At 37.9% G+C, this 14,114-nt stretch overlaps 5 protein-coding genes across 5 annotated transcripts; 4 read left to right on the plus strand and 1 right to left on the minus strand.

Moving 5' to 3' along the window:
• Positions 1-420: 420 nt before the first annotated feature.
• On the plus strand, positions 421-3,528 carry LOC110852153 (sodium-independent sulfate anion transporter). The gene is made up of 10 exons (XM_022100142.2): positions 421-833; positions 907-975; positions 1,073-1,110; positions 1,171-1,259; positions 1,403-1,432; positions 1,557-1,747; positions 1,850-2,483; positions 2,556-2,875; positions 2,953-3,115; positions 3,204-3,528. Exons 1-10 carry the CDS (start codon positions 534-536, stop codon positions 3,332-3,334), a joined length of 1,965 nt encoding a protein of 654 aa, XP_021955834.1. The 5' UTR covers positions 421-533; the 3' UTR covers positions 3,335-3,528.
• A 381-nt stretch (positions 3,529-3,909) lies between these two features.
• LOC110851920 (kynurenine--oxoglutarate transaminase 1) lies at positions 3,910-6,110 on the plus strand. Its single transcript, XM_022099862.2, has 9 exons — positions 3,910-4,114; positions 4,197-4,353; positions 4,420-4,523; positions 4,593-4,869; positions 4,958-5,070; positions 5,170-5,214; positions 5,292-5,364; positions 5,456-5,675; positions 5,767-6,110. The coding sequence occupies exons 1-9, from the start codon at positions 4,047-4,049 to the stop codon at positions 6,000-6,002; spliced, it is 1,293 nt and encodes a 430-aa protein (XP_021955554.1). The 5' UTR covers positions 3,910-4,046; the 3' UTR covers positions 6,003-6,110.
• A 294-nt stretch (positions 6,111-6,404) lies between these two features.
• On the plus strand, positions 6,405-8,195 carry LOC110852155 (zinc finger protein 667). The gene is made up of 3 exons (XM_022100144.2): positions 6,405-7,456; positions 7,549-7,622; positions 7,722-8,195. Exons 1-3 carry the CDS (start codon positions 6,538-6,540, stop codon positions 7,986-7,988), a joined length of 1,260 nt encoding a protein of 419 aa, XP_021955836.2. The 5' UTR covers positions 6,405-6,537; the 3' UTR covers positions 7,989-8,195.
• Positions 8,196-8,266: 71 nt separating this feature from the next.
• Positions 8,267-11,340, plus strand: LOC110851811 (E3 ubiquitin-protein ligase Hakai-like). The gene is made up of 6 exons (XM_022099718.2): positions 8,267-8,419; positions 8,521-8,660; positions 10,004-10,082; positions 10,153-10,442; positions 10,531-10,706; positions 10,784-11,340. The coding sequence occupies exons 2-6, from the start codon at positions 8,538-8,540 to the stop codon at positions 11,157-11,159; spliced, it is 1,044 nt and encodes a 347-aa protein (XP_021955410.1). The 5' UTR covers positions 8,267-8,419; positions 8,521-8,537; the 3' UTR covers positions 11,160-11,340.
• LOC110851812 (E3 ubiquitin-protein ligase SIAH1) lies at positions 11,307-13,700 on the minus strand. The gene is made up of 8 exons (XM_022099719.2): positions 13,227-13,700; positions 13,032-13,128; positions 12,806-12,955; positions 12,507-12,596; positions 12,389-12,415; positions 12,131-12,293; positions 11,989-12,046; positions 11,307-11,908 (listed from the first exon to the last, which is right to left on the minus strand). Exons 1-8 carry the CDS (start codon positions 13,392-13,394, stop codon positions 11,780-11,782), a joined length of 882 nt encoding a protein of 293 aa, XP_021955411.1. The 5' UTR covers positions 13,395-13,700; the 3' UTR covers positions 11,307-11,779.
• Between the last annotated feature and the right edge of the window lie 414 nt (positions 13,701-14,114).

A 14,114-nucleotide genomic window follows, 5' to 3' on the forward strand; every position in this document is an offset into this window, starting at 1 on the left:
CTCATTAGTGCTTAGCTTACATAGACTCAAGATGAATTTCAATTTTGTTATATAACCCATATTTACTACTCCCCAATTTCCATGAATTTGATATCATATAGCTTAATTTGACGTACATATAAAGGTTTCTTGTTTAGCAAGCAGATCCTCTTTGAAATAATTTGAGAACTTTGTTAATATTTCGAATTAAGTTCAACAAATCGTGAATGTTTATAAATTCCTGCATTTTATTGCATTGCAATTCATTTCATTGCACAGATAATCCGTTATTAATACCCGCATTTAAACATAGTACCTGAATTTTGATATCAATACTGAACTTTGTTAACAGCTCGAAAGACTTGTTGGTAGATAACTATCAGGATCATAACGTCAAGATTATCTGATTCTTATCATTGCTTATCATCAAGCTCGACTAACTACCTGGTAAATATACGGATGTGCAATTCAGTCGGAGAGTTCCCCTCCTGCTGCGATCACCACGTCGAAATATATTCATAGAGCAAAACACTGGACCAATTTTTGTGAAAGACATGAAGAAGAAGCATCTCCATACTTTCAGCTTCACAAACGTGGTTGAAGACCAGGACGATCCATCAAATGCATCCACGGCACCTCACAAGAAGGACCTTCGAATCTCACAAGTCGTGTCCAGTTTGGTCCAGCGTTCCTTTCAAAATAAGAACTTTGTGAGGAAGTTGCCAATCTTGACCTGGGTTCGAGAGTACAAGCTCTCAATGTTGGTTGCAGACTTCATTGCAGGCCTGACACTTGGACTCACGACGATACCGCAAGTCTTGGGAGTGGCCAACGTGGCAGAAATGCCTCCGGAAGTGAGACACTTACTGCATACCAACTAAGTCCACCATGCCAGATTTAGAATTTAATGTGATTTTAAATATTTAGTACGGGCTCTACTCTTCATTTGTGGGGTGCTTTGTCTACATATTTTTAGGCTCTACTAAATATATCACGGTGAGAATTTCATGTTTTTGTTTCTGCATAAACGAATCTTATACATACATAAGACAGTCTAAAATATCACATAACTTCAACAAGTTGGTATTCATAGGTTGGCCCAACAGTTACAACGGCAATCATCACTTTATCGTGAGTCATTAAATATGGAGCAATAAACAAAGAAAAGATTAATATTAACTTGGTGTCTAGTTATACGAAAGGACAACCTCCACAATTTTCGGTCTTGCTCTGCTTCCTCACCGGTGTCACGACGTTACTGATGAGCTTTCTCCAACTGGGTATATTTAACAGGGTTTACTATTACATAGTGCACCAGTTACATTTTTATTGAGGACTCTACTATACACATAAATACGCTTTAATGCATGTTTACTATATAGAGTTTATTTCATTGTCTGACTTTTTTTAAATTAAAAACTAGGTTTCATCGTCAACTTCATTTCAAAGCCAGGTACAAACCAAGCCATTTGAAAAAACGAAATTTGCTTATCTGAAAAATTACAGTGATAATACCGGTAGAGTTAATTTTCAAGTTGTTATCGTCATTAAAAATTTGGCTCATTTTGTATCGCCAGTCATATCAGGCTTCACATCCGCAGCAGCAATTTCAATAACGTCCACCCAGGTCAAATCGATATTGGGGTTATCTTTTAGTGCGAACGGATTTGTGGAAGAAGTGCGAGGCGTTATTGAAAATATTTCCGACACAAATTGGCAGGACGTTGTCGTCGGAGTGATTTCTCTGTCATCTCTCTACTTTCTCATTGTAAGAAGGTTGAACCCTTTACATAATTTTTCCCAATGCATAGTATTAATGTAGAGCAAATAATAATGTTGAATATTATGATTGTTTGGTCTCGTACTTCAGAAAATTGAAGCAATTTTTGCCCGGTTCGGAAAATTTGGACCCAGGGTGAAAAAAGTTTTATGGCTCCTGTCCACATCGAGAAGTGTGACGGTTGTAATCGTGGCTACCGTGATATTTTCATTAATCGGAGAACCCTCCCCTGTCCTCCTTGTTGGCGATGTTCCGAGCGGAATGCCCCCGTTCAAGCCTCCACCTTTCTCATACTCTGAGACCAACGGGAACTCCACCGTAGAATTTTCTCTAGGAAGCGCCCTTCGAGAAAAAACCTCGGCTCTCATTGTCATCCCTCTCCTTGCCTTTATGGAGCATATAACGATCACCAGGGCCTTTTCTGGGACGGCACGTATCGACGCAGGTCAAGAGCTGCTCTGTCTCGGAGTAGCGAATATTATCGGTTCTTTCTTCAGCAGTATGCCAGTCACGGGAGCATTCGGTCGGACGGCGTTGAACTATGCGTCCGGAGCGGTTTCACCTCTGGGCGGACTCATCACTGGAGCCATCATCATTCTGGCCTTGGTCGTTCTCACACCGCAATTCTACTACATTCCAAAGTCAACCCTCTCATCCGTGGTCATCATGGCTGTCATTTTCATGGTGGACTTTGAAATTCTAACCTCAATTTGGAAAAGCAAGCGTGAGTAAACACTGTATGCATATGCACCCCAAACTTTGAAGCTGTTTCATATGAGCTAATTTTAATTTATAGGATTGGACCTGATACCCTGGACCGTTACCTTTCTGGCCAGTTTATTTATTGGTTTGGAATATGGAATCATGTCGGGTTTTGTGGCCAGTCTGATCTTTCTCCTGTACTACGCATCCCGACCAGGAATCAAGGTGAGCAAGGGTGAGACGGGCGCAGGGAACGAATTCTTGTGGGTCGAAGTTGACAGGTCCATGACCTTCCCTTCCATGGAGTACACTCGCTACACAGTTATGAAGGCTGCCACAAAATGGGGTCGAAATGAACTTCCGATCGTTATTGATTGCCAGTTTGTTACATTTGCGGACTACTCTGCTGCTCAGGTATTCGAATTTAATTTCTCAAACAAATCTTTAATAAGGTGAAATAATGTCAAGGTTTAACCAGTATTAATTTTAAGGGGATAACGGACATTCTTAAACTCTTCAAAGATAAGAACCAAGTCGTATTTTTATGGAACGTGAAACCCTCCATTCGCACCGTTTGGGAAGTGGTCATGCTCAAGAACCAAGTCAAAGCAATATTTTGTCGGAACGAAGTAGAATTGGACATTGAACTTCAAAGTAATATAATTATGCATGACAGCTCAGTAAAGTTGGACGGCGTATCAAAACTGGTTCACTTTGTGAGGAATTTTTTTATTTCACGTAGGTCATCACATGGCGCTAAAGGAGCTGCAGGATGACGCTATCAAATCGGCAACCACAACCATCCCTGTAGATCCTCTGGCAGAAGAAGAGGGAATTAGTAATAATAATTTTATCGACGATGAAGATAAGTAGTTCATGCAATTTATGTACATACGATCTCATAATGCACGTGAGTAATTGATTAATGAATTGTACATATATACCTAAATAAAAAATGGAGCCATAACTAAGGTATGTAAATGTATGTAAATATAGGCTGCAGATATTACTCCGTAATGTGAAAAATGTGATACATAAATAAATCCTGTGTGTTCTGTTTCGTAATAGTTTTTCCGATATTAACCTCAATTGTCACTCATTCTCCTTCAAGTGGACGATAAATGCGAAGTTTCGACCCTTAATATGTATATGCATGCATATGAAACTAAAATTACTCGGATCAATGTGCAATTTGTGACAATGGGCTGGATAAACCCAGCAGAGCATGCAATTCAATAAGGAAAAACTGGAAAGAACTGATATGACATTGTACCTATTTACATACATATGCAGTATATGCTAAGTATGCTACACACGGTACGCAAAGACGTTATAATCATTGTTATGTCATACATATGTACATACATGCATGCATTCCATTATTATATCTCGTTGATTGATAGCACTGGTTTAAAACGTGATAACATGTGATGCTACATATGTATATTTAATATGTGCATGCATGGTCAGTCAGTCAGCCGGATCAACTTGTATTTTCATACGGGAGTTAATCATTCTGTGAATACTTCTTCAGCAAAATAAATATTATTTAATAAATTTAGAGCACCGTAATTGTTAAAAAAATATGTCATCAAGCATCGATGCCAAATTTGGACTTCACAAGAAGTATAAGGGATTAGAAAAGAATGTTTGGTGAGCTATTTTCTACAACATCTTTAAAAATGTAATCAGAATAACAATACAAGGACTCTGTAACACATGCCTGTAAAATTAGGGTGGAGTTTGTAGCATTTGTCGCGGAGCATAAAGATGTGCTAAATCTAGGACAAGGCTTCCCAGACTTTCACCCGGCAGAGCATGTAACCGCAGCACTGGCGAAAATTTGTTCCAACTCTGGGGACCCTCTCTTACACCAGTACACCAGATCCTATGTAAGGATTTTCATTTTATCGTCATTTGACCTACGTTTACAACTCCATAAGAAAATGACTACACAGGGTCACAAACGATTGGTTGACGCCTTGGCCAAAATGTATGGCAAATTAATTAACCGAGAGATAAATCCCATGACGGAAGTCTTGGTCACAGTTGGGGCTTACGGGTAGGTCAAATCTATAAACAATACCAAACCAACGTCTTTGTCAACTTTCCTAAATTTTGTACTGATTAGGTCCCTCTTTGCCACATTCATGTCGATGATCGGCCCTGGGGATGAGGTGATTCTCATAGAACCGCATTATGATTGTTATCGCCCAATAGTTCTGCTTGCGGGTGGGAAGCCTGTACACATTTCCTTGAAACCAACAAAACCAAATGATACAACTTCTGGTGCTTGGACTCTGGATATGAAGGAACTGGAAGCATTATTCAATCAGAACACAAAGATTATTGTGGTCAACACGCCAAACAATCCGCTGGGCAAAGTGTACAATAGGAAGGAATTGACGGTGAGCCAATAATGAATGATCAATTTCTATAAATTTTTCTGAATCTTTCTAAGTCTACGTTTAAAATCTGACTTGTCTTATTATTAAGGAAATTGGCGATTTATGCAAAAAGCACAACGTCGTTTGCATAGCAGACGAAGTGTATGAGATGAATGTATTTCCTGAATATGAACATGTCCGGATGGCATCTCTCCCTGGGATGTGAGCAATTTTTTAACAAACTAGAATAATTACTAAAAATTAAAGTCAGACAAAATAAACTAAATGTGACTAAAATAATACGCACATGTATTTTCGAAGGTGGGAACGTACAATTACTGTGGGGTCGTCTGGTAAGGCGTTCAGGTATTTAATCCACTCTTCCTGCCATATACAATGTGATAATAAAACAATTAAGCATTAATTTCGTCATGTATTTAAAGTCTCACTGGATGGAAGACTGGTTGGTCCTATGGTCCAGCTAATTTGATGAAAAATCTATTTGTTGCCCATCAGGTGCGAAATAATTGTAGAGTGCATTTGATAAATTGACGCAAGTTATATACATGTACATGGTTTATATGAATATATGCTCATTTTTATGTAGAGCTGCGTCTACACGTGTAACACACCTTGTCAAGAAGCTCTAGCCATTGCTGTTGAAAAAGAGATTCCTCTTCTGGGGACAAAAGATTCGTTTTTCTACCAGTTGGGTGCAGATTTAAAGATGAGATGTGACATTTTTGCAAAGTCGGTCGTTCGAGCAGGATTTGTCCCCATCATGCCGGAAGCTGGAGCATTTCTCTGTGCCAATTGGAAACCATTGGGTACAATTGAGATCCTTTTAATAGACAGTATTTACATAAAGTGGTAGAGATAATAGTAAGATGATGATGTTTATTGTTCTACAACTTGTAGAGTCCAAGGTTGACCTATCGTCTGAAAAGGACGAATATCTAGATTATCGGTTTGCAAAGTGGTACGCAAAAAAGTGGAAAGTTCTCGGAATTCCTCCCTCCGCTTTTTACAGCGAGCCCCATAAACGCGAATGCGAATACCTGATCCGATTTTGTTTCTATAAGAAGGAAGAGACTTTGGCGAGAGCGGACGACCTGTTGACTAAATGGGCAGATGCCAATAACATTGCGCCATAAGAGTACATGATGTATGTACCTAGAACAAAATTTGAAATTATGTTATACGTGAAGGCAAATATTTTGAATGTATACCGGAAATACATGGGAATTATAACTTAAACCAAACGTGTATTACATTACTTTTAATCATTATCCTTTGCATCGGCATTATCGTCATTATTTTATCAATCCTCTTATCGTCGTTTATTATAAAAGTTCAAGCATCTTGAAATGCTTGTTCAAGCATCATGTATCTGTTGAAAGCATGGTCTCGACATTCAAGACTCATGTCGGTGAAATGCACTAGTTTTGCGATATGTAAGTACATAGTACATCTCCTTTCATGTAAGTACATAGTATTATGTAAATGCAAGCTCGTCTTGCTCCATATGATGAAGCAGAAAGAGATAAATTCAAAAAGTAAGAAAAGTTTGTGCAGTTTTCACACTTTCACGTAGGTTTTACATGCTCTTCACTGAAAACTCTTCAGCGTGACAAAGTTGAATTTTGAGGTAATTTGATATTAGTTACAAAATTTGGAAAAATACATAGGATGGAGGTACAGTCTTCTGAGGAATTAAGTGCGAGGTGCCTACTATGCACAAGGACGCATTGTCCATCGTCCAACAACTTGGCGATGGCTGGGGAAATTGGAGAGGAAATGGGTGGATCGTCATTAGTGGATTCTCAACTCAATACAGTTTTCGTAATTCGAAACTTGCTACAAGTTTCCTCTGCGGACTGCACCAGGTTGGTCTCCTCACATGGGAATCCTTCCGAATGGGGCACATTTTGCCCTCAGTGTTCCACGCTAGTTCGAGATGCTCAATGCGTCGCCATTATCATCAAGCGTTCTCTGACAAAACTGAAATGCATCCGGAAACGAGTGATTAACAAGCTCTTAACTGGTAGTATCACAGTTAGTTGTGGGACGAATTGTGAAAAAAATTCGCGAGGGTCAGAAAAGCGTGTCAGCAAGACACAAAAGGTTCGACATGAACTACGAAACATAGTTCATCATCACAATAAGTGTAAGCAGAAGAAAGTAAGAGGCGTCAAATCAATTGAATCTGAGGAATCAGCAATTCACGAAAAAGTCGATATCTCGTCCTCTGATCAATTTTTTGAAGTACAATCGGATAATCGTCCGCGTAAAAGGGCCAGACAAAACTTGAAAAAAGGTGGTAAACCAATTTGTAGGGAAAGTCCGAAATGCGATATTTGTTCAAAAGCATTCCTCAACAAAATTCAACTCTTCAATCATCGTCGTGTGGATCACCAAGTTTACGAACTGCTTCCTAAAACACCGACCCATATTTGCGACCAATGTGGAAAGACATTCACTTCGAGCATGCGTCTAAAAAAACATATCCAAATTGTTCATCAACAAATTTTCAAATTTACATGTACCAACTGCAAAATGGGCCATGCTGACAAAAGCTCATACGACAGGCACATGCTATCTCATACAAGTTCGTCAATATGCAAAAATTATTTTAATTACGTGACGTTCAAATGGGTTATGCACTAACAGTAGAAATTGTTTGTTCACATATAATTCTAGCATTTAAACCGTACATTTGCCACGTATGCGGAAAAGGTCTGACGCGATCATCCGATCTGATTAGGCATAAACGAGTAAGAATGATCAGAACTAAATAAGGCAACAATATTTAACTTTAATTCTGCTCAAATGTAACACATACAACTTGTTATTATGCATCTTTCTTTTTATAGCTTCATACTGGTGAAACGCCTTACAAATGTGATCAATATCAATGCAGTGAATCTTTCACCGATGCCAGCAAAGTAAAGAAACATATGAAAATAGCACATGGAAAACCAGCTCATCTTTGCAGCTGTGGCAAAAAGTTTTATACCTTTACGCAACTTCGTCTTCATAAAATAATTCATGACCCTTCTCATGAACAAAACGTGAAGAGACGGAGACGATCCATAAATTCCTCATCTAATAATCCAATAATTCCGTCATCAAGTATATAGGAGAACCCTTGCGAAATTTAGAACAATTTGGTCATGAAAGATGGGGTCATTTGGTGACACCAACTGGGTCACCTTGTGGAACCAACAGAACAAAAAGAGCATCGTGCTAGAACGGTGGATTTTGCTCGAAATATTTTTAATATGTTACAAATTGAATAACGGAAATAAAACCAAATAAATATTTTGTATTGTTTGTTTTATATCTTACGGCTTTGAAGTTTGAAAAGAAATTCTCATTCTCACTCGTAAATAAGTCTGCGTTAGCATATAATATCTGGTTTCCCCTCACAGTGTGGCAAAATTTGGCTATGCACTCTCAGCCCAGTTGTTTATTTGTCACTATTTATGATGAAAAATGTCACTTTAAAACTTTCCTTCAATTAAAAATATATCTATTGCACGCACAACCAAATAAACTTCATCAATTCAAGGTATTTAGTTTAGTAAAAAAGATTTTTTACATGTGACATGTAACAAAATAAGAGTAAGCTTTGATGTGGTGTGAGAATTGTTAATCTACCTATTTTTTAAGGTTTCGACCGGAAAGAGATGGATGGAGATAAGAAAACAGGGAGGGGGAGAGGAAAGCGTGGACGTCCAAGTCGGGCGGCCAGAGGAAGCCGCGCGGCAGGACGTGGAACAGGTCGCGGACGTGGACGGCCAAGGAAAATGGTAAATTTTGCAAAGTCACGATTTAATTGTTGTGCTACAATCGTTTTTATTGCGTTTTTAAACAAGTTCATTGTAAAATGATATTTGGCGATAATAGGGCCAGTTAGGCATGAGTTGCAGGAATGAGAGATGATTAGGAATTTTGTTTGACGAGTTCGCGTATGCGTTGTCACTAGTACATGATGTTGTACAGAGAAACTGCTGCTGATTGGAACAAGTGATAGAAGAATCGAATGGATGAGATAAATGACATCAGGAGAATCCAGAAGGAGAAATAATATGCCGAGTACACCACGCCTGCATTTCCACTGACCAGTTTCCCGTACCATAATTCGTATGTGTCATAGAGTGACACGGTCTTGGCCAGAATTGGTCCTACGAAGGTAAAGATGACGACAGCGTTACCAAAGTAGACAAGATCAATGAGGGCCTTTATCTATACACAATAATAACCATTTTTCCAATTACCAAACGAATGGAGCACGATTGACTTTGTCACTTAAGTCTAAGTCGTTTTGTACATACCAAAAGTTTGCTAGGTCGCAGTCTCTCGAAATTTTCTGCTGTTGGTGGCTCCCTTAGTGGAGGATCCCAAAACACGTCAGCAATGTACACAGATCCGATAGAGACCAAAAGTTTGACGAGAATTGGTATGAAAGGAACAAGGTTGATCAAGCTGGACATTACGAACATGACGGCACCGGCGATTAGCAGAAAATTGGATTCATGGTTCTATATTCAAATATTTGAATAGTTATTTAACTAGTTGAAACATTTTAGCATTTAGTTAATTACATTTTTAATTAGGAGCCGTCCTTAAATTACGTAACTCAAGAGGGGATAGTCTAAGGCTTCAATGACAATAATGACATCGTTCACATGTTAAGGGGGAGGGGGGGTTAGAAAATCGCGATTTCTGCGTTACGTAATTTATGGACGGCCCCTTATTACTTAAGACCATAAATTTTAAAGAGATTATTGTCACAAAATTGTGCTTACAGCAGTCTCCCAACACGTTTTCACCATCTTGGTGAGGCCAAAGAGTCAAAACGGTTCAGTTTCACTTGTCAATAAAAAATTATTGTGATAAGGAGGAACGAAAATAAAACTCATTTCTCTAAACATGAAAAATTGATTCGAAATGGTACAAATTCTACAACATTATCATCGTTGTATCATAGGCAACGTTAGAAAGTCGCCAATTTTATATTTATTCTGGGTGGCATTGGAAATTTTTTAATTGACCATATACTACAATTGCTTGACTTTGTATCGGTAACGTTAGTCTCCAGATAGATTGATAAAGCATCAAATAATCTTGACCCTATATTTTCTCTGATTAGATTATCGAGAGTGATGAGGAAGAAATCGAAACTAGTGAGATTGTAGATAACCAAGTTGAACTTGATGACGATGATCATGGTATGCTGAAAAACCTTACAAATTTAGAAACTATATTTAAAAACTAAAAGTAAGTGTAATTTGCTTGTAGAGGACGAAATGGTTATTGATGAGCGTGAAAACTGCATGCCAGAAACTGAGGAGACGGCAATAACGGTGGTCAAAAATGAAGAGCACAAGGAAAAAGTAGAGTTCACCTTGGACGACGATATTTCCCAGTTGGTTCCACCCACATTTTCCACCGTGTCGAAAGGACCCCCACAACCAATGCTAGAACTGAGCTGGGAACACAAGTATACTCCGATGGGAGATAAACTTCCTACGCCAAATATTCACATGTGTGTTGACTGTAAACTTCCAATCAGAATTTACGGGCGTTTGGTAATATTTTTTTTAAATATAAAAGTGAACCTCAAAAGAGAATTTTATTTTTTCCCTTTTTCCGAACCGAATTTCCCTGAATTTGTAGATACCCTGCAAACATGTTTACTGTCACGCGTGTGCTACCAAGCAGAGCTACTGTTCCTGTTGTTCTGACCGTGTAACCCGAATTGAACAAGCACATCTTGGTCAAGTTTTTATGTGTCATCATGGTGGAGGTCGGTATGGCTTTGAAGGATGTCGAAGAACGTATCTCTCTCAAAGGTTAGATTACCCTTTATTGTATTCATGCATTTATTCACATCACCGTCAGACTAAACGTAAATCTGACTTTATTCTAGGGATCTTCAAGCTCATGTTGATCATCGACACAAACCTAGAAATTCGGGAGGAAATCAAGACCATGGAAGTAGTGGTACTCGGATTTCTCCAGTTTCAGCATCTCACTCTTCGTTTGACCACAGTAACAGTTCGTATGGAGGGCGACAAAGCATTCCTGTTCACTACTCTACGTCGAGTGGGGGTCGGGGCGGTGGTAATACGGCCTCGTATTCTTCAAACAGCTCTTCTGGTGGTCGCCCACAGGGGAATAATGCAGCGGGTGGTGGGAGTGGGGACCAGGGAAGCACACCTGGTTCACGATATGAAAGAAAGTCTTCTTTTACACGCAATTCGTCGTCATCTTCTTGGTCTTCCTATAATAATCGACCCTTTTAGAGGTTAATAAGTTACGCAGTTCTTACTGTAAAAAATAATAATCGTACATGTATTTAATTAAGACTTAATTATGATGCAAGTTGTAAATAGACAACTATAAATTAAGATAACACAACACAACAATTAATTGTTACTAGTTAGTTATTATAGATTGAAAATAATACTTTTATTTAATGTTTCACATATGTTTGAACATTTCTTTAATTGAATTGATGATTGAATCAAAGTCAAAACTTGCACAAGAGAGATTACATGATATTTATTTAAAAATGATCATTTTTTCTTTCATCTGGAATGGGTACCAACATAATAGTACACGACGTCAATGTGAAAATATGATGAGACAAAGACCGAGAAGACAAACGAACGAATTATTATTTATCTACCAAAAAACGAGAATGGTAGAGATACAAAATGATTTGCGAAATGAATTATTATAAATAATATACGTAGTGTAATACATAGTCTTTTCAAATTAGCTTTTAAATACATAATAAGAAACAATTGCATGCAAATTGCAAATGACTATAGCGATATTTTAAACTAGCATCCAACGGAATTTGCTAATTAATTAATTTTAGTAGTGTATAATATAATCTATCGGGATCATTATTATACATTTACTTTCCACAAACCATTGAGATGGTCACATTAATTCCAAGATTACCGTTCTCTGAGAATAACTTTGCAGTGTTAGTGTCAAAGAATAAGCAATCAGAATTGAGAATGGCTGATGAAACTCCATCGTGCTGCAAGAAATAAAAATAAACATAAAACTCCTCATCACCACAGATTTATATTTAATTAATCAACTAAGTAGGATACTAACAATCGTATGGGGCGTCGCTTCCCAAATCAGTCGGCGTCTGTGTCCATTAAGTTCCAGCCTGAAACAGATTTTGTAATACTTTTGTATTATTGAATGGTTAAGCCAAGTGACACCAAGAATTTACACTGATGTGTGAACTTGCCTATACGCAAACTTCTCAGTTTGCTTTCGAGATCCAATGAGTTGGACAATTGCGAAAAATTGTTCTCCGCCATTTTTTTCTTGCTTTTCTAGGACTAACATAAAGTTGCAGCCAAAACAGGATTGCATCATAACCCAGTCAACAGCCCCAGGTAAATTGATGTCTGTAGTCAAAAAGAAGTGAATTGACATGTTAATAATAAATATTATGCAACCTAAAATATCTTATGCTGTGTATACAATATACATACGAACTTACCTGTAGCTAAGAATACGATGTCTTCACCTATCATGATAAAAATGTACATTGTAATTATTGTACACAATCTTGTGTTATTCGCAAAGTCAATTCTTTAAAAAAAATCAAATAAGATCACCTTGAAGGGTTGTAATTGACTTGTGTTGGATGAGAAGATGTGGCATAACTTGTTCTAATGTTCCTTGCCATTTGCAATTGGTTCCGGGACCTTAAATAATATTTTCATTTAGAACATAATAAAATAGTGAGGATTGGCGAGGATGATAAAGATGCAAGATAAAAATATTTATAATAATTTATAGCGTAGTTTATGGAATCAAGCCTTTTAGTATAGATTGTAAAATAATAAGCCTAAGAGATAATTAGTTAATGATCATCAATATGACTCAATATGTATCTACGAGCATATTTCCTTACATGGGCAAAAATAGGGACGATGTTCACACGCATCTTCGTGATCAGGTTTCTCGGTGTGCAGCAGTAAAGATCCACATCCATTGGATGAGTACTTACATGGAAAGAGGACTGTGCCTGCGACTTTCTCCATCGCTAGATTTCTGATATCAGCTGCAAATTAGTAGAAAGAATGGAAGTTAAATAAAAACTAAACCTATCCAATTAAACAAAATCTGATGCAAGTTACCCAGAGGACCACGGCACGTCGGACAACAAGTTAATTTGGGTCTACACGCAGAGCACACAAGATGACCAGCTGAGCACTGAAATATTGGGGGCAGTACCTGGATGAAGATAACGAATATTTATATATTACTATTAGTCAAAACACGTCTGCCTTCGTAACCCTTTAACCCAGTATACTTGTCTATATGATACTTACATAATCAAAGCAAACTGGGCACTCAAAGAATGATGCGAGATCAGGTGTTCCACCACCACCTCCTCCTCCTCCACCACCACCACTTCGACGACCCTTCACCCCCATCGGAGTCATCGGACACACCGAGTTCATCATTGAGGGCATTTCCATTTTCTCCATCTTGATCATTAAGTGACGGAGGACTGGACGATAAACTTAACTAAAATTTGCTTTCCCTTCCTTTGATGGACCCCACCTTCAAAAAAAACTTGCCCTTCTCCAATAAACTCTAAGTTAAAACGACCAACTTTCTCATAAATTGGCATCCGAACGAATAACTTGATAAGAAAGCCCTCATTAATTGATTGTTATTAAAATATCTGAAATTTGGAACATTAGCGAGCGAGTGAGATTACAAAACAATACAGATTTTATTTTACACTGTGTGAGTGAAGTGACGAATCTCCAATTACTTACTTGTGACCTTTTACACAGTCAAACCTCGGCGGTTATGGTGATGGTTATAGTGAGGCAGCTGGTGCAGCCTTTAGTCCTCCAGTATCAACCTCAGTCGAAGAAGACGCGAGAAATGCATGCAAAAGTTGTCTCAAATGTTACATGAATGTTATTACTCATTATTCAAAATACAACTAATTACATTAAAATCATTCTATTTCTTGATGTGTATAGTTTCTACATGGTGCGAAAAGGTGAAACCTCGTGTAATAAATTACAATTTTTCATAATTGATTTAACGAATTGACGGCAAAATGACGTGTTGTATATTTTGAAAATAAGTGCTACGAGTAGAACGGGATATATAAATAGAGTTGCAGACAAACTGCGTACATAGGTTGCTAAAATGCATGGCAGGGAAAAGTTATTATACATATCAGATCTAGGAATATA

This window comes from Folsomia candida, unplaced genomic scaffold (genome assembly GCF_002217175.1).
Source record: "Folsomia candida strain VU population unplaced genomic scaffold, ASM221717v1 Fcan01_Sc007, whole genome shotgun sequence".
Classification (NCBI taxonomy): domain Eukaryota; kingdom Metazoa; phylum Arthropoda; class Collembola; order Entomobryomorpha; family Isotomidae; genus Folsomia; species Folsomia candida.